Raw genomic sequence first — 23,081 nt, 5'->3', positions numbered from 1 at the left:
ATGAAAAGTAGCACTTTTCTTCTTAGAGAAAGTATGTATTTTAACCATGTGCTAGCCAGCAGTTAGAAGCCACGTGAAGTTATGACAGTGGTTCTCAACCGGTAGCGGTATTCTCCCTGAGGGTATGCGGCCATGTCAGGAAACACTTTTGGGTGTCACAGCTGATGGGAAGATTGCTACTGACATCTGGGAAGTAGGGTTCAGGGATACGTTAAACATCCTGCAGTGCACAGGGAGTCTTCTGCAGCCAAGAATTATCCATCCCAAAACATCAGTGGTGCTAAGGTTGGGAAAATTTGCTGCTTGGCGTCCTGGCGTGGCTGCTTACTAGAAGCGTGGCCTTGAGCCTGTTATTTAAAATGAGCTTCAGTGTCCTCATCTGGAAAAATAAAAATAAAAGCAGGTAATAATGCCTGTTTTACTGGATTATTTTGAACATGAAGGAATAATTTATTTAAAAATTTAAATAATGCCTAACAGTAAATGCTTAATAAACTGTGGCTGCTATTCTGGGGAAATTTTTAAAAATTTATTTATTTTTAATTGGAGGATAATTGCTTTACAATGTTGTGTTGGTTTCTGCCAAACATCAGCATCAATCAACCGTAGGTATACACATGTCCCCTCCCTCTTGAACCTCCCTCCCGCCTCCCCCCCATCTGCCTCCCCCCCATCCCACCCCTCTTATGTCGTCACAGAGCACCACGCGGAGCACTTGTGCTCCTCCAGCTTCCCCTTCGCCATCTGTTTTACATATGGTAATGTACATATTTCAGTGCTGTTCTCTGAGTTTGTCCCACCCTCTTTTTCCCCTGCTGTGTCCATGAGTCTGATCTCTATGTCTGAGTCTCTATTCCCACCCTGCAAAGGGGTACATCAGTACGAGTTTTCTAGATTTCATATATATGCATTAATATACGATATTTGTTTTTCTCTTTTTGATTTACTTCTCTCTATATAAGGGTCTAGGTTGATCACCTCACTAGAACTGACTCAGATTCATTCCTTCTTATGAACAGCAGCTATTCTTGAGGAATAAACCTAACATGACATGCTTTCTAATTAATGTAATTTTTATTTAGGCCATTAGTTTGTGGAGGTTTGCTGTCAGTCTTAGATGGTAAATAATGAAAAACTCAACTGTCTCTAGATCACTTTGCAAATTTAAGAAGGATTTTTGTCAGAATATATTTGTTGTCCTTGTGGGCTGTGTAAAATTGTTTATTAATAACCTCAATTTAGTACTTTAATTATATTACTACTTATTATCCCTAGATTAATAGAGTTATAAACTTAGAATATTATACAGAAGTGAAATTTGAAATGTGTAATGCTCTTCATGCCCAGTGTCCATGGAGGAGTTTCAGAGCTGGTCAAATTTTAGGCATGTGGGAGAGTATCAGAATGTGTGGTGGGCAGTGGGTAGGAGTGATGTAGCAGGTAACATGTTCAGTCTTTGTCTGGATGCCCCTGGTAAGTAATGTATGTGGTTGAGTTAAGTGGAATCATGGCAGCTGCCTAGTTAGAAGCGTGCCTGCCCACTGGTTGATCTTAGTGCTTTTCTGTCTTTATTTACAGAAGAAGGAAACGATTTTTGTTTTCCTTTAAAAGATAAACTTTGTGAAGATCTTTTTATGTGTATTCTTACCTTAGAGATTTTAATCATAATCAGTTTTTATTTTAGAAATTATTTCTAACTTAGGGTTTGTGTTTTTTTTTTTAATCTCATTTTTGGGGGTAGATTTTTAGACTTAAAGTTTCAAAAACCATACAGAAACTTCTCATATGCTTGTCTTCACACAGGTTTACTCAATATTAAAATATAATTATGGTACCTTTGTCAAAACTAAGAAATTAACTTTGGTACATTATTATAAACTGAAGTGCAGACTTTATTTCACCTGTTTCAAAACAGATGTCGTTTTGCTATTGCAGCATTCAATTCAGCATACCAAATTGCATTCAATCACTTCCTCTTATAAAGAGTTGACTCACTTTTTTTGTTTCAGCTTAAACAGCGTAAGTTTATTTTCTCCCAGTTCTGGTGTCAGTAGGCTTAGTTTCTTCTCCTGAGGCCTCTCTTCCTGGCCTGTAGATGGGCATCTTCCTTCTCTTCATATGATCCTCCCTCCTTAGGTGGCTATTCAAATTTATTCTTCTTATAATGACGCCAGTTATATTGGATTAAGGTCCCCTGTAATGACCTCATTTTAACTTAATTTCCTCTCTAAAGACCCGATCCCCAAACACAGTCACGTGAGGTTTCTGGAGGTTAGGACTTCAAATCTTCAAATGTGAATTTTGGGGAGATACAACTCAGCCCTTGTAGGAGGAGGATAATAGAATTTACTTCACAGACTTGTGAGAATTAATTGAATTAGAACATGTAAAGTGCTTAGAACAGTGATGAAAAATGTTTTGTATTGCTAAAGATGACATTTGAAATGACATGAAAATGAGACAGCCATTTCACAGATGTCCCTAAGCTCTTGCCTTCTCTGGAAGTGGCTCCTTTGAGTCCTTAGAGTTCTCAGAGCCTAGTACCTTCAGTAGCGCTCCCCACTTACTTTGGATAAGAGTTGACTCACTGTTTACCAAGGTATCTCAAAACAGAAAAGTGCTTTGTGACTGTGAAATGATTTTTTTTTCCTTTCCCAGTATTATAGCGTGGGGGTTAAAACTCAGGCTCTGGAATCATTCAGACTTGGGTTTGTATCCTGGTCTGCCTTTCTTAGCTTGATGGTCTTCCCGAACATCTCAGTAGCGTCATCTACAAAATGGAGATTATACACAGTGTTTCTATCATAGGATCATTGTGAAAGATAAAGGACAGAAGGCTTGCAAAGCACTTTACCATCAATCTGATATAGAGTAAGCCCTTAATAAAACAAACTTTTCCTTACTGTATAGCAATCGTGGTGTTGGTTTTTAATGATTTTAGAAAGGTTAATATTTCAGTGGCAATTTTATTAAAAAAAAGTTTTTTTGTATATATTATTTAAAGCCAGACATTATTTTTTAGGGAGTTCTGAGGGCAGCATATCTACAAATGGAAGCTTAAGTCTATCTACAATATTAGTTAACACACCATTGCAGAATTACTCTTAAAAGAATTGTTCAAAGATATAACTAGAGAAGTTTTTGTTGGCAGCTTCCGGAAAACTGGATCTGTTTTTGTTTTTTTTTTTTAATATATATTTACTTATTTATTTGGCTCTGCTGGGTCTTAGTTGTAGCATATGGGATCTACTTCCCTGACTAGGAATCGAACCAGAGCCCCCTGGATTGGGAGCGTAGAGTCTTAGCCACTGTACCACAGGGTAAATCCCTGGATCTGTTTTATATTGTAATTCAGTTTGTACTAAAAGATCCCAGCTTGTTCATTTCTTAGTGTCCCTTTTAAAATGATCTCAGGCTCTAATTTGGCAGAGGATTACTTATTCTCAAAAAGAGGAGATAACTGGTGTGATAATGAACTTTTTGTTTTGTCCATGTTGCAGCATTCATTTGTGTGATTTTAGGGCCTGTGGACCAAGTAACTCTCTGCCTTTTAACTCTTAGGAGTGCCTCTTGGACATATGTAGACATTTATTTGTAGTGTTTTGGCTTTGTGCTTATTTACATTTCATCAGAACACATCTTAAGCTACTCAAGTAAGTACTGAGTTTCACTGAGTCTAATTTTTTAATCTTTCTTGTTACTATGTATTCAGACTTTGTTGCCATAATAGGATGTGTTGACTCTACTAGGTAAGTGTATTCATTCAACTTTCTCATTCTGGAGAAGAGGGGAAAACAGAACATTAGAATGTCATATAATCAGCGTATTATTAGTTGACAGTCTGGACAGTGTCTTTGGATTAAAGCATGAGCTGTAAAATTAGCTGGTACCATATAGTCATATGGAGAAGGCAATGGTAACCCACTCCAGTGTTCTTGCCTGGAAAATCCCATGGGTGGAGGAGCCTGGTAGGCTGCAGTCCATGGGGTCGCCAAGAGTCGGACACGACTGAGCGACTTCACTTTCACTTTTCACTTTCATGCATTGGAGAAGGAAATGGCAACCCACTCCAGTGTTCTTGCCTGGAGAATCTCAGGGATGGGGGAGCCTGGTGGGCTGCCGTCTCTGGGGTCGCACAGAGTCAGACACGACTGAAGCGACTTAGCAGCAGCAGCAGCATATAGTCATATCCTTGGAGATGATAATGTCTGAAACCTGTTTAGAATAAATGCCTTGTGCTTGAACATGTTATTTCAGGCAACTCCATAAAGAAGAAAGTGAGGTTTTGAACTGCTGGTGATTTTCAGGAGGATAAAAATATACAAATCACCTGTACATTTCATTATAATAGATTTGCTTAGCTATTCTACTGCTTTCAATTCAGGTCTTCAAGGGGCAGCAGCCAAAAGGATTGTAAAATGAATATGAGAATTGAAGCGTTTTTTTCAGAGTGTGACCTTGAAGGTCATAGCTAGGAATGAAAGTCTTTTAAATAGTAATTTAGTTAACAGGAGGAAGTCACTGTACCGAGAAGTGCTGTCTTTCTTGGGTTCTGGAACCAGGAAAGTGAGTGAAATTAGAGAAATCGTTCAAAGGGACAAGGAAATGTGTGAGAGATTCCTCCTGAAAAAACCTCTATCTGTGATACTCCACTCCCAGTGAGTATCTAGATTTCCTTCTAGCATTCTTTTTTTCTTTACAGGATCATTTTTATTTTACTCATATCCACCACTCCAGCTTGCTACTTTTTAAAAAAGAAAAAGTGAGGTCAAATGTATGCCCTTAGAATTTCTGTGTATATGATAGGGGTAGCTTATAAATCAGGTTTCATAGCCAGATGGTAAATCTTGCCGTTAAGTGCTGCTAGGATGTGATTATCTCTGAAATATATAAAGTAAGAGAATACCTTTTTCTCCCTGTATAAATCTGCCAGGAAATAATGTTTTGATTATATCATCCTGCCCAACTTTGATTTTTCTTTCACAGCTCTTGGGACTTACATAAATGTAGTTGGCAGAGGTTCTTTTCTGCATGAGGTTCTTTTCTGACAATTTTTGTTTACCAACCACACCATTAAGCAAAGGCTTTCATGAAAATTAAAAAGCATGAAGAGTGAAATAATAATCTCCATCATCAGATATGGGCCATGCGTTCATATTCAAGCATTTTCTCTCTTTGGGCTGTGTTGATTAAGCAAGTCACTGAGTTTCTCTAACTCTATTTATAAATTCATTTTTAAAACCTGTTTCCTTACCTATAATAGGTAGATTTTGATAGCAACTACATTAGAGTTGCATGAGGGTAAATGGCATAGTAAGTGTTCAGTAAATTTTAGCTATTGCTGTCTTTTATTTCTTTATCCAGTTCTATTAGGTATAGTATAAGGTAAATCAAAACACAAGTTGCTAATTTTAAAAAGAATTCAGCAGACTTCAGGGGTTCACGTGGAGCTGTCAAATTGAAGGGAAGTGTATCGTTAGGGCAGAGAAAGATTTGTTTAGTATTGAGTATGATTTTATTTATATACATACATGTGTGTGCATGCTTTTGCATGTATGATTATATTTGTGTTTAGTGTCTATAAAGGATACATATTACATTAGGTCTATGGGGATGGAGGTGAGATAGGAGGTGAGATGTTTAGTTGGTCTCCCAAAGAACAGAATTGACTGTAATTGGGGGAGGTAAGGTGAACTAAAAACAGTTTTTTTTTTTTTATGTTATGGGATGTGTTCCTTTGTAGCGTAGAGCAAGGACAAGTGAGTTGTCCTATATAATCCTGCTATACTGTCTTGAAGTTAATGTTTGCCTCCTTGAGATTCAGTGTGACTAGCTCATTTTTAAGTTTTTATTAGAGTAAGAGGAGCGTGGCTTACTGACCAGGAGAACTCTAAGCAACCCTTTATGGATCCACCTCAGTATGTTTCTAAAAATCTAGCAGTGTGAATGTGAAGATTAGGAGATGAAAATGGAAAGGTATTAATAGAATAGAAGGGATTTAGAGGAGCAGCAGTACAGTTTTGTTCAGTTTAGTCGCTCAGTCGTGTCCAACTCCCTGTGACCCAGTGAAACGCAGCATGCCAGGCCTCCCTGTCCATCACCAACTTCTGGAGTTTACCCAAACTCATGTCCATTGAGTCGGTGATGCCATCCAACCATCTCATCCTCTGTCGTCCCCTCCTCCTCCCGCCCTCATTCTTTTCCCAGCATCAGAGTTTTGTTATTGCGGTGTATCTCCTCTGGTCAGCCATTGGCTCCGTGACCATTTGGCAATGACCTCTTTTCCCAGTGCAGACTTTGTAAACATGATCCTGTAATCTGATCTCTGGATCTTTTAGTCAGGTTTAGTTTTCCCTCTTTATTTTCTTATTTTAATGTGATAAGTGAAAGTAGCCTATTTTACCACCAGACCATACACCTCATTAGCTGCATTATATACTTGGTTTAGTTTCCAATTATGTATGATGATAGCAGAGGAGTTCTAATTGTTCATCCTGTTCAGTATCCTTCTGTTCTCTTTGCTCTCCATTGCTTTTTGTAATTCCTCCAATTCTCCCCTTTTCTTTTACGTTTCCTGTTAACAGACCTTATATTTAAGTATTTTTGACAAGAAAAGGAAACCGGCAGAAAGTCAGTGACAGGACATTTGTTTTGGACTAACTGGTCAAGAGTGGGCATGTGTTGACAGCAAGAAAGGAAAACAAGTATTTGGTCTTCCAGTGTGACATTTTGATCCTTTATCCTGTCATCCAATGTATCAGGCTTATTATACGGGGAAAATATGTCTTTTCCTTGCATGTAAAGCACTGAGATGATGGAGATTATTATTTCACTCTGCATGCTTTTTAATTTTCATGAAAGCCTTTGCTTAATGGTGTGGTTGGTAAACAAAAATTGTCAGAAAAGAACCTCATGCATGCTGCCATGTGATAGATAGGTGAACTAGATAATCCTTCATGGTTTGTTTTAAAAACAAGAAAATATTATATCCATAACCATACTTACCAAGTGAACCATTGGCTTTTTTAATCTTGGAATTTTTTGACCTGGTTACTAGATTATAGCTGAAGGTGATTTCTGTTTGTGGCATCATTAACTTTTACATAATAATGGGTACTGTCAGAAGTGTATTATTTGATTTAAAAAATCATATTCTCTAGAATTTAATCTTCTAGGTAAAATGCTGGGATAATCTGCAGACTACTCAAGTGACGTGGATATTAAAATCAATAGCTTCGGACTTCCCTGGTGGTCCAGTGGTTAAATGCCTCGTTTCCAATGCAAGGGACGTGGGTTCAATCCCTGGCCAGGAAACTTAAGATCCCACATGCCGTTACCACCTTAACTTTGCTTAAATCTTTGTAGAAGGCACTTATATGTCATCTGATTTTATCCTCAAACTAAAGCTCATCTTTGAGGTGGATTAAATTATCTCTAGTTTTTAGTTGAGGAAATGGAACTTCACAGAGTTTATGTGCTTTCCCAAATCATGTTACAGTGAACTAGGGTTTCAGGGTCACACTTGCTTATTCTGACACTTAAGGGGAGTTGGACTATGAAGAAAGCTGAGCACCAAAGAATTGATGCTTTTGAACTGTGGTGTTGGGGAAGACTCTTGAGAGTCTCTTGATGCAAGGAGATCAAACCAGTCAATCCTAAAGGAAATCAGTCCAGAATATTCATTGCAGGGACTGATGTTGAAGCTGAAACTCCAATACTTTGGCCACCTGATGTGAAGAACTGACTCCTTGGAAAAGACCCTGATGCTGGGAAAGGTTGAAGGCGGGAGGAGCAGGGGAATGACAGAGGAAGAGATGGTTGGATGGCATCACCGACTCAATGAACATGAGTTTGAACAAGCTCTGGGAGTTGGTGATGGACAGGGAGGCCTGGCGTGCTGCAGTCCACGGGGTCACAAAGAGTTGGACACAGAGTCTGAACTGAACTAATCACCTCCCTATCTGCCATACACCCATAAAATTATTTGGCCTAGATTCTTCTTTCTGTTGCCTAATGTATGTTTCAAAATTAAAATTCACTGCCTTTTTTTTTTTTTTTTTTTTTGGCCACAAGGCATGCAGAATCTTAGTTCCCCAATAGGGATTAAACCCATGCCCCTTGCGTTAGAAGTGCGGACTAACCATTGGACTGCCAGGGAAGTCCCTAAACTTGACTGCTTTTATAGCTGTTCATTTGTCTTAGTTTTATTGATGGTTTGAGTACTATTGAAATTAATGTTTTAATAGTAAACCATGAGTGACTCTCTGCTGATATGTGAATTGTTTTAATTCTGGGTTGCCCGACCACAAGGTAGTGGTATAATAGTTGTTTTGAAAGCAGTTTACCTGTTTGTATATGACTAGGTAAAATGTTCAGGAACAGTTATGAATTAAGATCTATGAAGTGATTCAGATAAATGGTTGTACTGTTCCTGACAAATCAAGGTCATATCTGCTTCTTTTCCCAGGTGGTGGCTAATGCTGTAGCAGCACTATCTGAAATCAGTGAATCTCACCCCAACAGCAACTTACTCGATCTGAATCCACAGAACATTAATAAGCTACTGACAGCCCTGAATGAGTGCACCGAATGGGGCCAGATTTTCATCCTGGACTGCTTATCTAATTACAATCCTAAAGATGACCGGGAGGCTCAGAGGTCAGTCTGTTTCTCTGGGTAGCATCTAGGAGTCCTGCCTGGTTCAGTAAGTTCTGTTGTGTCTGTATTAGAATAAGGGTCTGTTATGTTAGGAATAAGGAAAACAGTGACTTATGGGATAGATATTGCTATCCCTGTGGTATTTTCTCTAATTAGGAACATTTCAGGTAGCAGAGTAAGCCGTGCAAAAATAGTTCTTACTAAGAGGAGATGTGTATCTGTCATTTCTTTTCTGAGCAGCACACTTAAAACAGTCTGCAAAAATCGCCCTTATCACCTTCTCACATCTCCCATTCAGCAGTTCTTAGCCACTTGGCAAAGGTTTGTGAGTGTCTTTCATTGTAGTGACCATTCTCATTCTTTAAGATACTTAGTATGTGGCTTGGTACTAGTTAGTGAGTTGTCTTATACCTGTAATTTAGTACTAGAGAAAGTGGATTGGAGCCTGCAGTATGTATGATGTCTTCCATTAGGTATGGAAATTACATATTTGGAGAACATTTGAAAGGCACACCTGAATTGTTCTGCTTAGCTCTCTACCACTTCAGTATGGCAGGGTTTTTTTTGGCTAGCAGATACTGACTGCTAAATTTCATGTACACATACATATATTTTGGTGTACAGAATTGGAGTTGTATCAGTTTTTACTGAGCATTTTGTGCATATAGGCACTGTGATTCTGGCAAAGTAATTCTGAAGAATTGTTGGCTCATTTTAACTATGGTAGGTAGTAAGTAACCTTCCTTGCCTGGCTGAAGCTCAAGCTGCTATAATATAAATGTTCTTCATTTGTCTGGGAAATCGTTCCTTCTGGATTTAACCAAAACTCACCCTGATAGTTTCTTTCCATCACTGAAAGTACAGGTGTCTCCTGGAAAGAACTTTACATACAATTTTATTTTCTCTTGGTCATTCACGTGTCACACTTACTCACTCAGCAAATGTTTTTTTTTTGAGCCCATGCTACGTGCCAGCCATTGTTCTGGGCTCTGAGAATACAGCACTGGACAGACTAAAATCATAGCTCTTAGGGAAAATCTATTCTGAGGCATAGAGCAGAAATATATATATAATATGTGTATATAATCCAACATATAATAGGTCAGATGATGATAAGTGCTAACGAGAAAAATAAAGTAAGGGAGAGATCTAAGAAATATTGGGTGGTTAGGGAAGGCCTCCTTGAGAAGATGGCATTTGTATAAAAGACCTAAAGAAGGACAGGAAGTCTGCTGAGTAGATACAGGAAGAAGGGAGAAAAACATAGCTTCACTTAATCTTGTATCCTTAACTGAGTCAGCTAGCCAACCATGTTGCCCAAGAGCTATCAAAATTAGGTTAATTTCTGGAGAACCCTCAACAGATAATTTAATATCCTATATTTTATGAGACATTTAAGTATAGGTGACTGGGAGGAGGAGAAGGGGATGAGGTTGGGTGAATATTGCAGTGGTATTGTTGTTAAAAAATCAAAAATCCTCTCCAAGATTTGGTTGTTGTTAACAACCAAAAACCCTCTTCAAGATTCCCTTATTATCTTGAAGACAACAGGTTGGGTAGTTTTCCCTGTCAGTCCATCTCCTCCTGCATCTTATAATGAAACTTCAGTCACAGTTGGTTGATATCTTTCATTGTGAAATAACTCTCAGAATGCTTAATTTGACTTCCTATAGGTTGAGGAGAAATGGGCTATGAGGCAGGGAGCCCTTACATAATATGGGGAGACAGAAAGAACTATAAAACAGGAAGGTAAATGGTGTGAGCTTCAAGTGTTTGGGGTATTGGCTATTTTCCTTCCAGTTTGAACGTCCCTATTGCTGGTTTCCTAAAGTCTTCTCGTATCCCTGCTCTGCCTGTAGTTTGCTGGGAATGAGGCGTCTGCAGTGTTGAATCCCAAATTTACCTACGCATGGAGTTTTGACTTTTCTAACTGATTCTCTAATTTCTTGATACTTGGGCCATGAGACCTCTGACAGCATTACCTTATAGATTGGATTGAGCACAGAAATTGTAATTTAAGATACTAATTTTCATTTTCTGCCCTCAGCATCTGTGAGCGGGTAACTCCCCGGTTATCTCATGCCAACTCAGCAGTGGTGCTTTCAGCAGTAAAAGTCCTAATGAAATTTTTAGAGTTGCTACCCAAGGAGTCTGACTACTACAATATGCTGCTGAAGAAGTTGGCCCCTCCACTTGTCACTTTGCTGTCTGGGGAGCCAGAGGTGCAGTACGTCGCCCTGAGGAACATCAACCTAATTGTTCAGAAAAGGTTGGGAAAAAAATGAATTGATGATTAAAGTGTTTGTAATTTTGAATTAAGCTTAATGATATCAGTATTTAAAAGGACTGTGTTAAGCTTTGTTTAATGTGTAGAAATAAAAATATTTTATGGTAGAGCAACTTGCCCAGGGTCAGGAGGCTGACAGTTGATTTTAGAGTGTTCCTACAGTGAATGAATACAGTGAATGCCTGATATTGCTTTATAATTTAGTTTCTTTTCTGAAGGACCTGTTAGTATGCTAGCTAGTATCTGTTTAATATGGTTCAGGCCATAGTTTAGATCAGGTTGTTTCCACTGATTGTTCTTGGCAGTATATACTTTACCCCTTAAAAAGCATAAAAATAGTCTGCTAAACAGATCTGGTTAGAGGAGTGTAGAGGAAGATTCTGAGTTTTTTTTTTCCTGATTGGGGTATGTGGATGGAGAGGATAGAAGCACAGGTTGGGTATTAAGGCAGACTCAGAAAGATACATCAATATATACCTCACTTTCCTTACCTGTATTTCTGTACATCACAGGCCTGAAATCTTGAAGCAGGAAATAAAAGTTTTCTTTGTGAAGTACAATGATCCCATCTATGTGAAACTAGAGAAGTTGGACATCATGATTCGTTTGGCATCCCAAGCCAACATTGCTCAGGTCAGACTTAAAGTAGATTCAAGTTAAGATCTAGTAATTTAGATCTTAAGAGCTGATCTTCAGAAATACCGAGACCTGAAAATTGTCAGAGAATCCTTAATGGTTGTTCACTTCATGGGTTTTTAACAGGTTCTGGCTGAACTGAAAGAGTATGCCACAGAGGTGGATGTTGACTTTGTGCGCAAAGCTGTGCGAGCCATTGGGCGGTGTGCCATCAAGGTGGAGGTGAGTGTTCCTTGGTAGTATAGAATTCTGGGTATTCTCTTTACTCTTTCCTTAAAATACATTTTTAAGTTTATCAGACTAATAAAGCACATTGTTAAAATATTCAGGAATTTTTAATGAAAAGCAGCTATCCCTGATCTCTTTCTTTCCTAAGGGAATCGTTTATAACTCTGTTCATAGTTACAGTTATTTTAATAACTTCCATATCTCTATTATTCTTATGCTTTTATTTATTGATTTGCCATTTGTAGACATTGTCTATTAACTTTTTCTGCTATGAGATAAATTAGTTCATCTACTCCATCACTCCTGTTTCTCCCCTTCTGTTCTCCCGTGTAGTTACATCATGAGGTTTTTGTTCCTATATTATCTTTGTAAGTTGAGATACCTTTATTTCTTGTTCTATAAACTAGAGTCTTACAAAACTTATTATGCATATTATGCCTATAAATAAGTAGAAACTACACAATACAAATGATTGTATTTTCTTATAGAGACTTGGTTTTTTTCCTGAAGTTTATAATGGCCTTTTTTTTTTTTTAATTTCATTATGTCTTCATTGCACTCCTATCTTCTTCCAGTTTTTCAAGCATAATATCAAGTTTATAAAACTTTTCCTTTTCTAGGCCCTTCTGTGTTCCAGTCCTCTGTCTTTCAAGTGCTTGTTCCAGTCTGACTGGCTGCTTTCTTATTTTCTGCACAACCATTTTTCTGTACAGCCTCCCTTCATTGCTCTTTCTTGTTGTCAGTACTTTTTCTTTTTTTTTTTTTTTAGTACTTTTTCACAGCATTCTTTTTTTGTGGTTGCAATAGTTTCCTAAATCTCTGGGGATGTGAATTATAGTTTTGGTTTTGTTTCTACAGTTTGAATTTAATTATCTTCAATATTTTACAGTGATGGTTGCATGTCTATATATGGTTTTTTAATTAAGATGCATAAGTTGGTGCTAGTAGTAAAGAACCAGTCTACCAATGCAGGAGATGTAAGAGACGCAGGTTTGATCCCTGTTGGGAAAATCCCCTGGAGGAGGCCATGGCAACCAACTCCAGTAGTCTTGCCTTGAGAATCCCATGGACAGAGGAGCCTGGTGGGCTACAGTCCAGAGTCACACAGAGTCAGACATAACTGAAGTGACTTAGCACACACGTACCATGTATATAGTAAACAGCTGCCGACTTATATTAAGATTGAGATAACAGGAGAGTTGTCAGGATTTCTGTGCATGTAGGTAGGGCTGTTGACTAGCAAGTTTCTGCTTTAGGACAGGGAGTTGATTGTTACTTGTTAAGTCCTCTGGAAGAGTGTCTCTGTGGTCTTAGAGGGCAGATTTTTTCTAGCTTGGTTGAAATCTTCCTGTAGATATTAAGGATTGCAACTTACATTACTCTGCTTCGTCAGTCCTCCATTTATTTTTCCTCACTCAGAAATTTGTTGAAATTAATGATGGCTTCTGTTCACAGTGATATTGTAGATTCAGAGTTCCATATTTGTTCTTACTACTGGACTGTGTGCAATGCTTTGAGTCAGATTGGACCATATGATTTCACAAGGATAGTTCTAAAATAATTTGTACAGTACAACCAGTGCTTCATAGGATCAGAAGGAAACAGATGCTGTGTCAGTGAAAAGTATCTCTGAAAGCCAAGTTCCTAATTGGCCTTCTTTATTTTTATTTTTGTCGGTGCTATTTCATATAGTTACCCCTGATAAGTCATTTAGTAGACTAGTTGTTATAACAAGAAGTTAATTCATCCTGGTTTCTACTCCTGGTTCTGCCAGTTCAGAGTCTTCAGATATTTAATACATATGCTTCTATTGTTCCATCTGAGAAATGGAAAAGTCTGTTGATTGGATCTTGGTGTGTTCCATCTTTTTTTTTTTTTTACCACCACACTTCACATACTTAACTTTTGTCTTTTTTCTTTTCTCACTGAGCAATAGCCGCCTACTTATGGTACTAATATAGACAATTTTCAGAACTTTTCTGATGGCAGAAGAGTCATTTTGTGCTTTTCACTTCCTGAATGTCATTGCCTTATTAACCTCTCTGACATTGCTCTCTAAGAAGTCTCATTCCAAAGTAAAAAGAGTTTTTTTTTTTTAATCCCTGGAATTACTGGAAAGTGTTCTTAAAGCCTCTAGATTCTTAGAGGCTGTTAGTACTGTTTACTGTAACTAACGGGAAAGTTATCCATCATTTTCTGAAAGAGATGAGCTTTTGGTGGCTCTTACTTCTTCCTTTGACTCAAGATGCCCTGGTGGGAATATGAGAGTGTGTGAGGAATGAACTTCCTCTGGAAGCTTAAGATCAACCTTCAAGAATCCTGCCTCTTACTAGGAGTTCCCTTATCTCAAGTTACTTGGATTTGCTTGAGAACTTTAGAACTGTTGCAATCATGAAAGTTATTAGTTGGAGAGTTGCCTAGTCCAGACACAGTTACTGGGGCAGGAGAGGTCATGACTGCTTGTTTTTAACTGGCCTATCTGTGGGACAAGGGCAAGAACCAGCAACACAATTGTAATAGACTTTCTCTGTAACTTACAAACTGAGCTGCTGCTTCCTCTCAGGGCACCTGACCGTTTTTTAATGTGTAGCTGGTTTCAAGGATATGACAGATGAGAAAAAAAGAATTTTGGTTTGGTGCTTAGCTAAGAGAACAGGGCCTATTGTAAACTTTGGGTATTGTTAAGAGTTGGAGTGTTTTGTTTTTTTTTAATCAAGACTGTAGGTACAGATGTCTCTCTGTTGCTTTAAGTAGCCTGAGGTGAAAAAACTATTTTTGTCATATTAAGTTGTTTAGGTTAAAGGTAAGCATAAGTTGTTGAGTCAGTAAAGAGCACTGAAAAAGAAATCTCATAGTACTGTTTTTTTTTTTAATGCTTTTTGTTTATACTTTTTTGTTTAATTGCCTTTTTAATAGATTTTACTCCATACCTGACCCTTCTCCCAGTTTTATTGAGGTATGATTGACAAATCATAGCTGTATATATTTAACAGTATACACTTGTTTCTTTAAGGAGGAAATAAATACTGGCCCTCCTTTTCTTATAAATAAAATGATTTTGTTTGAGAGAGATTTATTTATTTGTTTGATTTTGTTTGTGAGAGATTGTCACTAAGTCATTAAGACACCACCCTTATGGCAGAAAGCGAAGCACTAAAGAGCCTCTTGAAAGTGAAAGAGGAGAGTGAAAAAGTTGGCTTAAAACTCAACATTCAGAAAACTAAGATTATTGGATCTGGTCCCATTACTTCATGGCAGATAGATGGGGAAGCAATGGAAACAGTGACAGACTTTATTTTTGGGGCTCCAAAATCACTGCAGATGGTAACTGCAGCCATGAAATTAAAAGACTCTTGCTTCTTGGAAGAAAAGCAATGACCAACCTAGACAGCATATTAAAAAGCAGAGAGATTACTTTGCCAACAAAGGTCCGTCTAGTCAAAAGTATGGTTTTTCCAGTAGTCGTGTATGGATATGAAAGTTGGACTATAAAGAAAGCTGAGTGCCGAAGAATTGATGCTTTTGAACTGTGGTGTTGGAAAAGACTCTTGAGAGTCCCTTGGACTGCAAGGAGATCCAACCAGTCCATCCTAAAAGAAATCAGTCCTGAATATTCATTGGAAGGATTGATGCTGAAGTTGAAGCTCCAATACTTTGGCCACCTGATGTGAAGAACTGACTCCTTGGAAAAGACCCTGATGTTGGGAAAGATTGAAGGCAGGAGGAAAAGGGGATGACAGAGGATGAGATGGTTGGATGGCATCACCTACTTCATGGACATGAGTTTGAGCAAGCTCCGGGAGTTGGTGATGGACAGGGAAGCCTGGCGTGCTGTGGCCCATGGGGTCACAAAGATTCGGACACGACTCAGCAACAACTGAACTGATCTGAAGTCGCTAAGTTGAGATTAAGGTGTTTCTCGTTTCCTTGCCTTTACTTTTGGCTGCAGTGGGTCTTTGTTGCTCTGTGTAGGCTTTCTCTAGTTGCAGCGAGTAGTGGCCACTCTGTATTTAGGGTACTTGGGCTTCTCGTTGCAGTGGCTTCTTGTTGTGGAGTACAAACTCTAGTACAATCAGAATCATTTCTGATTTGTGTAGGTCAAGATAAGGTACTAACTTATGTCCTACACAAACAAAAAACATGTATTTACTCCATCAAATCATTAAATAATAGAAGTTAAAAGTAGAACAGTGCTTTCTCCTATGCCTGTTCTTCCCTCCCAGAGGTGACGTGGACATAATTGTAAGTTCCCCTGAATCTCCAATTGTCTTGAAGAGATCGCTAGTCCTAACCATTCTTTTGTTTTCCTCTGTTTGCATTGTTCATTGAAGCCTTCTTATCTCTCCTCGCTGTTCCCTGGAAGTCTGCTTTCAGTTGCATGTATCTTTCCCTCGCCTTTTGCTTCACTTCTTTCCTCAGCTTGATGTATGGAAGTTCGCACTTCCTTGTGAGTTCTGTCCATTTTCTCTCAATAATATCTTCAGTGGCACACCCAGAAATTTATGGTTCACCTCAAAGGTATATAAAATTCACCAGTATTTTCTACTTTCATGGAAATGGTTTGGTTAAAGATAAAGAGTATGGGGATCAAACACCAGAACATTTGATCCTTTCCTTAGAGCTATGAATGTTGCCTTTTTTTTAAATCATATACCAAATTGTATATGTCTGAATGCCTTTGTTTTGTACAGCGACTGGATATTTACTTTTGTTCCTCTGCCATACCGCTTTTTTTTTTTTGGCTACATCAGATCTTAGTTGTGACATGAAAGCGCAGTAGTTACGGCACGCAGGCTTAGTTTCCCTTTGGCATGTGGCACCTTAGTTCCCCTACCAGGGATTGAACCCGCATCCCCTGCATTGGAAAGCAGATTCTTCAACTACTGGACCACCGGGGAAATACCTGCCATACTACTTTAATGGTAGTTTTAAAAATTGTATCAAAAGCAACGTAAGTGAGGTGACAATTTGCTTGAAAATTGCTATCCTAGACATAAATATTTTTGAATGTTGATGCATCCTGGGAGATAGCCTTTATCTTTATTATAATATTAAAACTAAGGCTTAGTAAATGTTCGCTTTTTATCAAGTCCTATGCTGAGCAGTTTATTTGTACTGTCTAACTTGATAATTTAGCCCTTACATGCTTTATAATTTATGATGACTTTATATTTAAAATTTCCTACTTTCTCATCTTCCATTCCTTGGTGTTTACCACTTATAATTTTTTTTGTTTTCTTTCTTTCAATTTCCCAACTGTTTTGCTCTTGTAATAATAGCACAGGAATTACTAGTTGAAAATGAATTAAGATGTAATTCAAAAATGGAAAAACTACATAGAAGAATACAGAATCATCATATATATGACCTTATATACATAACCTCAAGATGCAGTTTTGCTTTCATTATATTACTTGGAATGTTTTGAAATTTTTAGGCATGCACTAAAGTAAAATTGATTTATGAGCTCTCATGTACCCATCATCTGTCTTTAATAAATATCAATACATTGCTGTTTCCAACTGATCTACTTCCTCTCCCTTCTCTTTCAAGGAAGTGGGTTACTGTTGTATTTTAATGCATATCTCAGATATGGTCTTACTAGAGTAGTCCAGTGTATATATTTAATAAGTCCTCTACAAAGTCCTACTGTACTCAACTAACACTAATTCTTAATCTCATTAAATATCCAGTCCATGTTCAATTTTCCATAATTGTGTCTAAATACAGTTGCCTTGTTCAAATCAAAAGCTCAAAAGAACTACACATTGAATTTGGTTAATATGTCTCTTAAGTCTTTGCTTATTTATTTGGGTGCCATTTATTGAAGAAACTAGATCAACAGGCTTGTAGAATTCTCCAGAGTCTAGATTTGGCTGGTTGTATTTTAGTGATGTTTATCTCATTCCTTCATCCCCCTTTAGACAGTTAAATCTAGAGGTTTGGTAATATTCATGTTCATTGTTTTTGGTAAGGATTCCTCTTATGTCATGCTGTGTGCTTCGTGTTGCATCTTATCAGGAGGCATATAATGGAATTACCCATCATAGTATATAATATATGAAAAATCAGTCCTTGGATTTTAGGATCTCTCTTCTGCTACCTTTCTTCTTTTAAAAACTATGATTTATACATTAGTTTTGTCACTTGTATTCTTCCATATTCCTTTCATTAATAAAAGACTAATATATAGATTAAATTCTGTTTTATAGCTGAGCCATAGGCTATGGAAAATTGAAATTTATCTAAGTCCATAAACTTTCAGTTATATAGCCCAAAAGATGGCAAATTTTCCTTAGAGTTTTTTGAGTCACAGATAACTTTGAAAATGCAATGAAAACTGTGGACCCTCTTCCTGGGAAATATGCTTGTCTGCACAAATGAAATTTGGCAGTTTCATTTCAAGATGTTTAAAGATGCCCTCTATCTTGCCCATTCATGAACTGCAGATAAAGACCTCCTACTTTGGTGTATTCTGTCATTCTTACTCTTTCCTCATGCCTGGACTTATGCTTTCTTCTCATTTCTGTCATCCTGGCTATCCAAGATGATTTTGTTCACTTGAACTGACTCTTTTGTAATGAGTAAAATTTGGGGTGTATCTTGAATTTCTGTACATCTCCATTAGATAACCCTGTGTCTAATACAGTATGATTAAATGCCTCATCTTTTCATCTAGTTTAGTTGATGTACCTGGATGTTCTCTCCCCCACCCTCATTTTTTTTGTTGTTGAGGTTGTATTATTGGGTAGATAATCTGACTTCTCATTATGTTCTTCATTGTAGCAATCTGCAGAGCGCTGTGTGAGCACGTTGCTTGATCTCATCCAAACCAAAGTAAATTATGTGGTCCAAGAGGCGATTGTTGTCATCAGGGACATTTTCCGCAAATATCCCAACAAGTATGTCCAAATACTTCTGCCCCTCTTCCTCAGATCTTTAGGAAATGTTTAAATAAGGCACTTTGAGATTGGCTAGGTAAGAATTATTTGGTCATAATTAAATGCTTTATTAAAAATCAGAAACATGTAAGTTGGTGAGCACAAGGACTAAAATCTGATTTTTACTGTTTTATCACTTTTAGAAGAATTGAAGCTCTGTCTGAATATGCATTGTCGATTGGCATATTTTTAAAGTTAACCAGGTTCTTTGGTGATGAAGTTACTATTAAATAGGATACTCATGTCTGGGCATAATCCATTTTATGCTTCTTACCAAGCGTAATTAATAAATGTGCCCCCTTTTCACTCTCAGAAATGTCTCAGTTTGAATAACATGGCCACCCTATTGTAAAATCCAGGAAGGTGACAGCTTCACTATTCACTTTGTATATTACCTAGTACTTTTAGAAAATTATAGAACATGTAATGATAAATTACCAGAGTTTCAGACCTTTTCTCAAGTATGGTAGCTGCTTCCATTAAGATATGCAAAATCTACATTTTCACTCCACAGAAAATTTTCATGTTGAGGTCTCTTAGTTTGTGAAACATATACTTCCTCAGATTTGCTTTTGAAGGCAAGCAATTAAAGAGTCTGAAAGAGTGAAATAAGCAGGTTCAGGGGGGAGGGGATGTATGTATAATTAAGACAGATTTGCATTGTTGTATGGCAGAAATCACAACACTGTAATGCAGTTACCCTCCAATTAAAAAAAAAAAAAAGAGCAGATCATATAAGCATCCTAAATGTCATTTTAGGATATCATAGAGATATCATAGGATATCATAGAGATAGATTGTGCTGAGGCTTCTGACTAATCTTTAAAGATCATATGAAATGAAGTGACTTACAATTAAGTTAGTTTAATGGTAGACTCAAAATTAGAAGAAATATTTTAACAAGGTAGTGGTTTATTAAGTGTTTTATATATATGTATTTTTTAATTCTAGAAATAGTATTTTTGGAAAAAGGATATGCTTTTACCACTCTCTCAGGAAAGAGGGGTTGGGTTTCTAAATTTGTTAAGTGTGGCTACCTTGTCCATGGTTTTGCTTTTAGCCTTCATTGTTAAATACAGTTCTCAGTTTTGCCCTCAGTAACCATAGTCCATTTTGTTACATCAGATATGAAAGTATCATTGCCACACTGTGTGAGAACTTAGATTCTCTGGATGAGCCAGACGCTCGAGCAGCTATGATTTGGATTGTGGGAGAATATGCTGAAAGAATTGACAATGCCGATGAGTTACTAGAGAGCTTCCTGGAGGGTTTTCATGATGAAAGCACCCAAGTAAGTTCTCTTCTGTACCTTATGAAATAGATGTTTGGGGGAGGATTTCAGGAAAGGTAAAGGTTAGGCAGTTTTGTGTGTCTGAACTTATATATCTATGTATATATATAGTATGTAGTGTATATATAGTGTATATATGTGTGCATATGTTCATTTTTCTCCCAAAGGGGTGAGCTTTTTCACTTGTGCTGACATCTGTTGGAACAAGCCTGTTTAGCTTACACTAGTGGTTCTCAAACTTTAATGAGCTGTAGAAGCACCTAAGCACTGGTATTTAACCTCTGTTAAAGCTACAGGTTGCTGAAACCCACACTAGAGTTTCTGACTCAGTAGGCCTGAGATGGTTCATTTTTACAAGGTTTAAGGTGGTGATGCTTCTGCTGCTGCTGCTGTTCCAGAACCATGCTTTGACAACTACTGGCTTAGAGCGATACTGCTGTTCCAGAACCATGCTTTGACAACTACTGTCCTAGAGAGATAGTTAATTATAATTTTCTGTCACCTAAAGATGATTCCCCATTACTGTTAGTAATGGTTGTGGCTCGGTTACAGCTGGAGTTTTTGTTGGCGTGAAGGCTGGCATGTGCATTTTGAAGTGCATTTTGAAAAGAATCTTCCTTCCCACCTTCTATCTGTCCTCTACCAAAATTGAGATACCTTGAGAGACCTTTTGAGTCAAAGGCCCAGAGAAGCAGATAAATTATTAAACCTTTTCCCCCTGTGTTCATACTCACTGCAAATTGAAGTTCATATATGTATTCTATCATAGTAATTTTAATAGGCCCTGACAAGGAATACATAACAAGACAGTAATTTCATGGTTCAGCAAGCCACTCTTAATTGACTGTAATCTGGCATAATTCTATGGTCTTGGCTCTTGCCTCAGTATTGTAAATGATTCTCCAATTCCCCGAAAGTTGTAGCTTTCAGTGGAAGTAAATAATAAGGGATTTGGTCAGGAACCAGTTTTATTGTCATCAGCATGTTAGCATGTACTTTAAGAAATATAGATGATTATCTGAGTCAGAAACAAACAGGCAGTTTCTGATGCCAAAAATGCAATTTGGAGATAGGAGTCTAGTGAGTTTTTCAGTTGATGAAAACCTTTGACTGCTATTGTTGATATTGGTGGAGTTTTCAACCTTTGTCTCTTAATCAAAACCAGAAAGGCCTTGTTTGGGGAAACACCACTTTGGAATTGATGGTGTGGAATAATGCAGATACCTTTCACTTTATCTATTAAATTTGTTTAGGTGCAGCTCACTCTGCTCACTGCCATAGTGAAGCTGTTTCTCAAGAAACCGTCAGAAACACAGGAGCTGGTACAGCAGGTCTTGAGTTTGGCAACACAGGTAAGAAATCTGGAAAAAGCATGGAGTTGATTTGTCTTGTTTTTAATATTTGGAAATTGTAAAACTTCTCCCAAGAAGGTTCATTTGGGGAGGTTTTCAATGTAAAGAGTACAGTCTTTAGATTCTGTTAAAAAAAATTCAAAACAGTGCTTCTTTTACATATTTTAAATGAGTTGACTGACTTCTGTTTTAACGGTAATTCGTGAAAATTGAACTTAGAATAGACTCTTCAGTGTGAATGAAGGACATGCCTGTCTGAAAGTGACATTGAGTCTCACAGGGACTTAATTTCAGCTTTCAAATGGAAGTACCCTGTAGAGATGGTAGATGCTTTGACAAAGATATGTGTGCTGTTCTGCCTTCTAGATGGGTTGCTTTCTCTTAAAGTAATTTTAAAGTGCTAAAGCTACTTCCCTTAATTATAAAATATTTTTGGTCTTCGTAGGGAGGGTTCTTATTTCAGGAATGTGGCCCCAAGCTGGATACATAGAAATCAAAGTAATTACTTTTTTGATATGACTAGTATAATGATAATCAATCCATCATGATCCAGTGATGTTCTTAATTGAATTTGAGAACAGGCTGACTTTAGCAGACTGTTCAGATACTCAATTTACCATTTCCTCTTTCATCTCTTTACAGTTGTATATTTCAAAATTTGAAACCCTTTTATAGTACTTTGCCTAGTTCTGAGGTGTCATCTTTCTTTATATTTTTATTTTTTACTTTTTGTTGTGGTGAGCTGTATTTCATATCAAAAACAAGCACAGTTGGAGGATTAGATATGGTAAATATTGTAATTAGTACAGTTGAGGTATATACCTGGTACACTCCTTGAATCCCAGTTCTCAATTGAGACCACAAATGTGAACCTAGAGTAGTTGCCAGTACATTATCTGTTAAGTGATCAAAGCACATAATTTACTGCATGTTAAACGCAAAGTTCTTCTTTCCTCTGACAGTATTTCATTTTAGAAATGCCAGGAATCCATTTTAAGGACAAGAAGTTTGATGGATAGATAAGGCATTTGAATACTTAATGGAATACTGTAAAGCAGACAGCACTACCAAATATGTTATTTTTAGAATATACTACACAACTCTGAAAAAAATACAGCCAAGAAAACGGCTAGAGTCAGAGGCTACTTTCTGACACTTGATTCAAATACAGATGTTTTACAGTCGGTGAACTCAAACATGAAGAAGACCTGAAACTAAAAATTAAGATAATTTTCTTATCTGATTATTGATTCATGTAAACATTATTGAGAATTATCTGCTTGATTATCTTTTAATGGAGAAGTTGATGGGAAATAGATGGGGAAACAGTGTCAAACTTTATTTTTTGGGGCTCCAAAATCACTGCAGATGGTGACTGCAGCCATAAATTAAAAGATGCTTACTCCCTGGAAGAAAAGTTATGACCAACCTAGACAGCATATTGAAAAGCAGAGATATTACTTTGCCAACAAAGGTCCGTCTAGTCAAGGCTATGGTTTTTCCTGTGGTCATGTATGGATGTGAGAGTTGCACTGTGAAGAAAGCTGAGCGCCGAAGAATTGATGCTTTTGAACTGTGGTGTTGGAGAAGACTCTTGAGAGTCCCTTGGACTGCAAGGAGATCCAACCAGTCCATTCTAAAGGAGATCAGCCCTGCGTGTTCTTTGGAAGGAATGATGCTAAAGCTGA

General features: G+C 37.5%; 1 protein-coding gene across 5 annotated transcripts in view; it reads left to right on the top strand.

Annotated features, from left to right (window-relative positions):
• AP2B1 (adaptor related protein complex 2 subunit beta 1) overlaps positions 1-23,081 on the top strand; it is a 114,983-nt gene that overhangs the window by 27,399 nt on the left and 64,503 nt on the right. For all 5 annotated transcript variants that reach the window (XM_061390359.1, XM_061390356.1, XM_061390358.1 and 2 more), the window contains exons 6-12: positions 8,468-8,658; positions 10,706-10,927; positions 11,458-11,578; positions 11,708-11,803; positions 18,596-18,711; positions 19,876-20,041; positions 21,295-21,393. In XM_061390359.1, coding sequence (XP_061246343.1) covers positions 8,468-8,658; positions 10,706-10,927; positions 11,458-11,578; positions 11,708-11,803; positions 18,596-18,711; positions 19,876-20,041; positions 21,295-21,393 — 1,011 coding nt within the window. The remainder of the gene's footprint in view (positions 1-8,467; positions 8,659-10,705; positions 10,928-11,457; positions 11,579-11,707; positions 11,804-18,595; positions 18,712-19,875; positions 20,042-21,294; positions 21,394-23,081) is intronic.

This window comes from Bos javanicus, chromosome 19 (assembly GCF_032452875.1).
Source record: "Bos javanicus breed banteng chromosome 19, ARS-OSU_banteng_1.0, whole genome shotgun sequence".
Lineage (NCBI taxonomy): Eukaryota > Metazoa > Chordata > Mammalia > Artiodactyla > Bovidae > Bos > Bos javanicus.
Note: the sequence above shows the minus strand (reverse complement) of the source record. Positions and strands in the feature narration are given on the sequence as shown.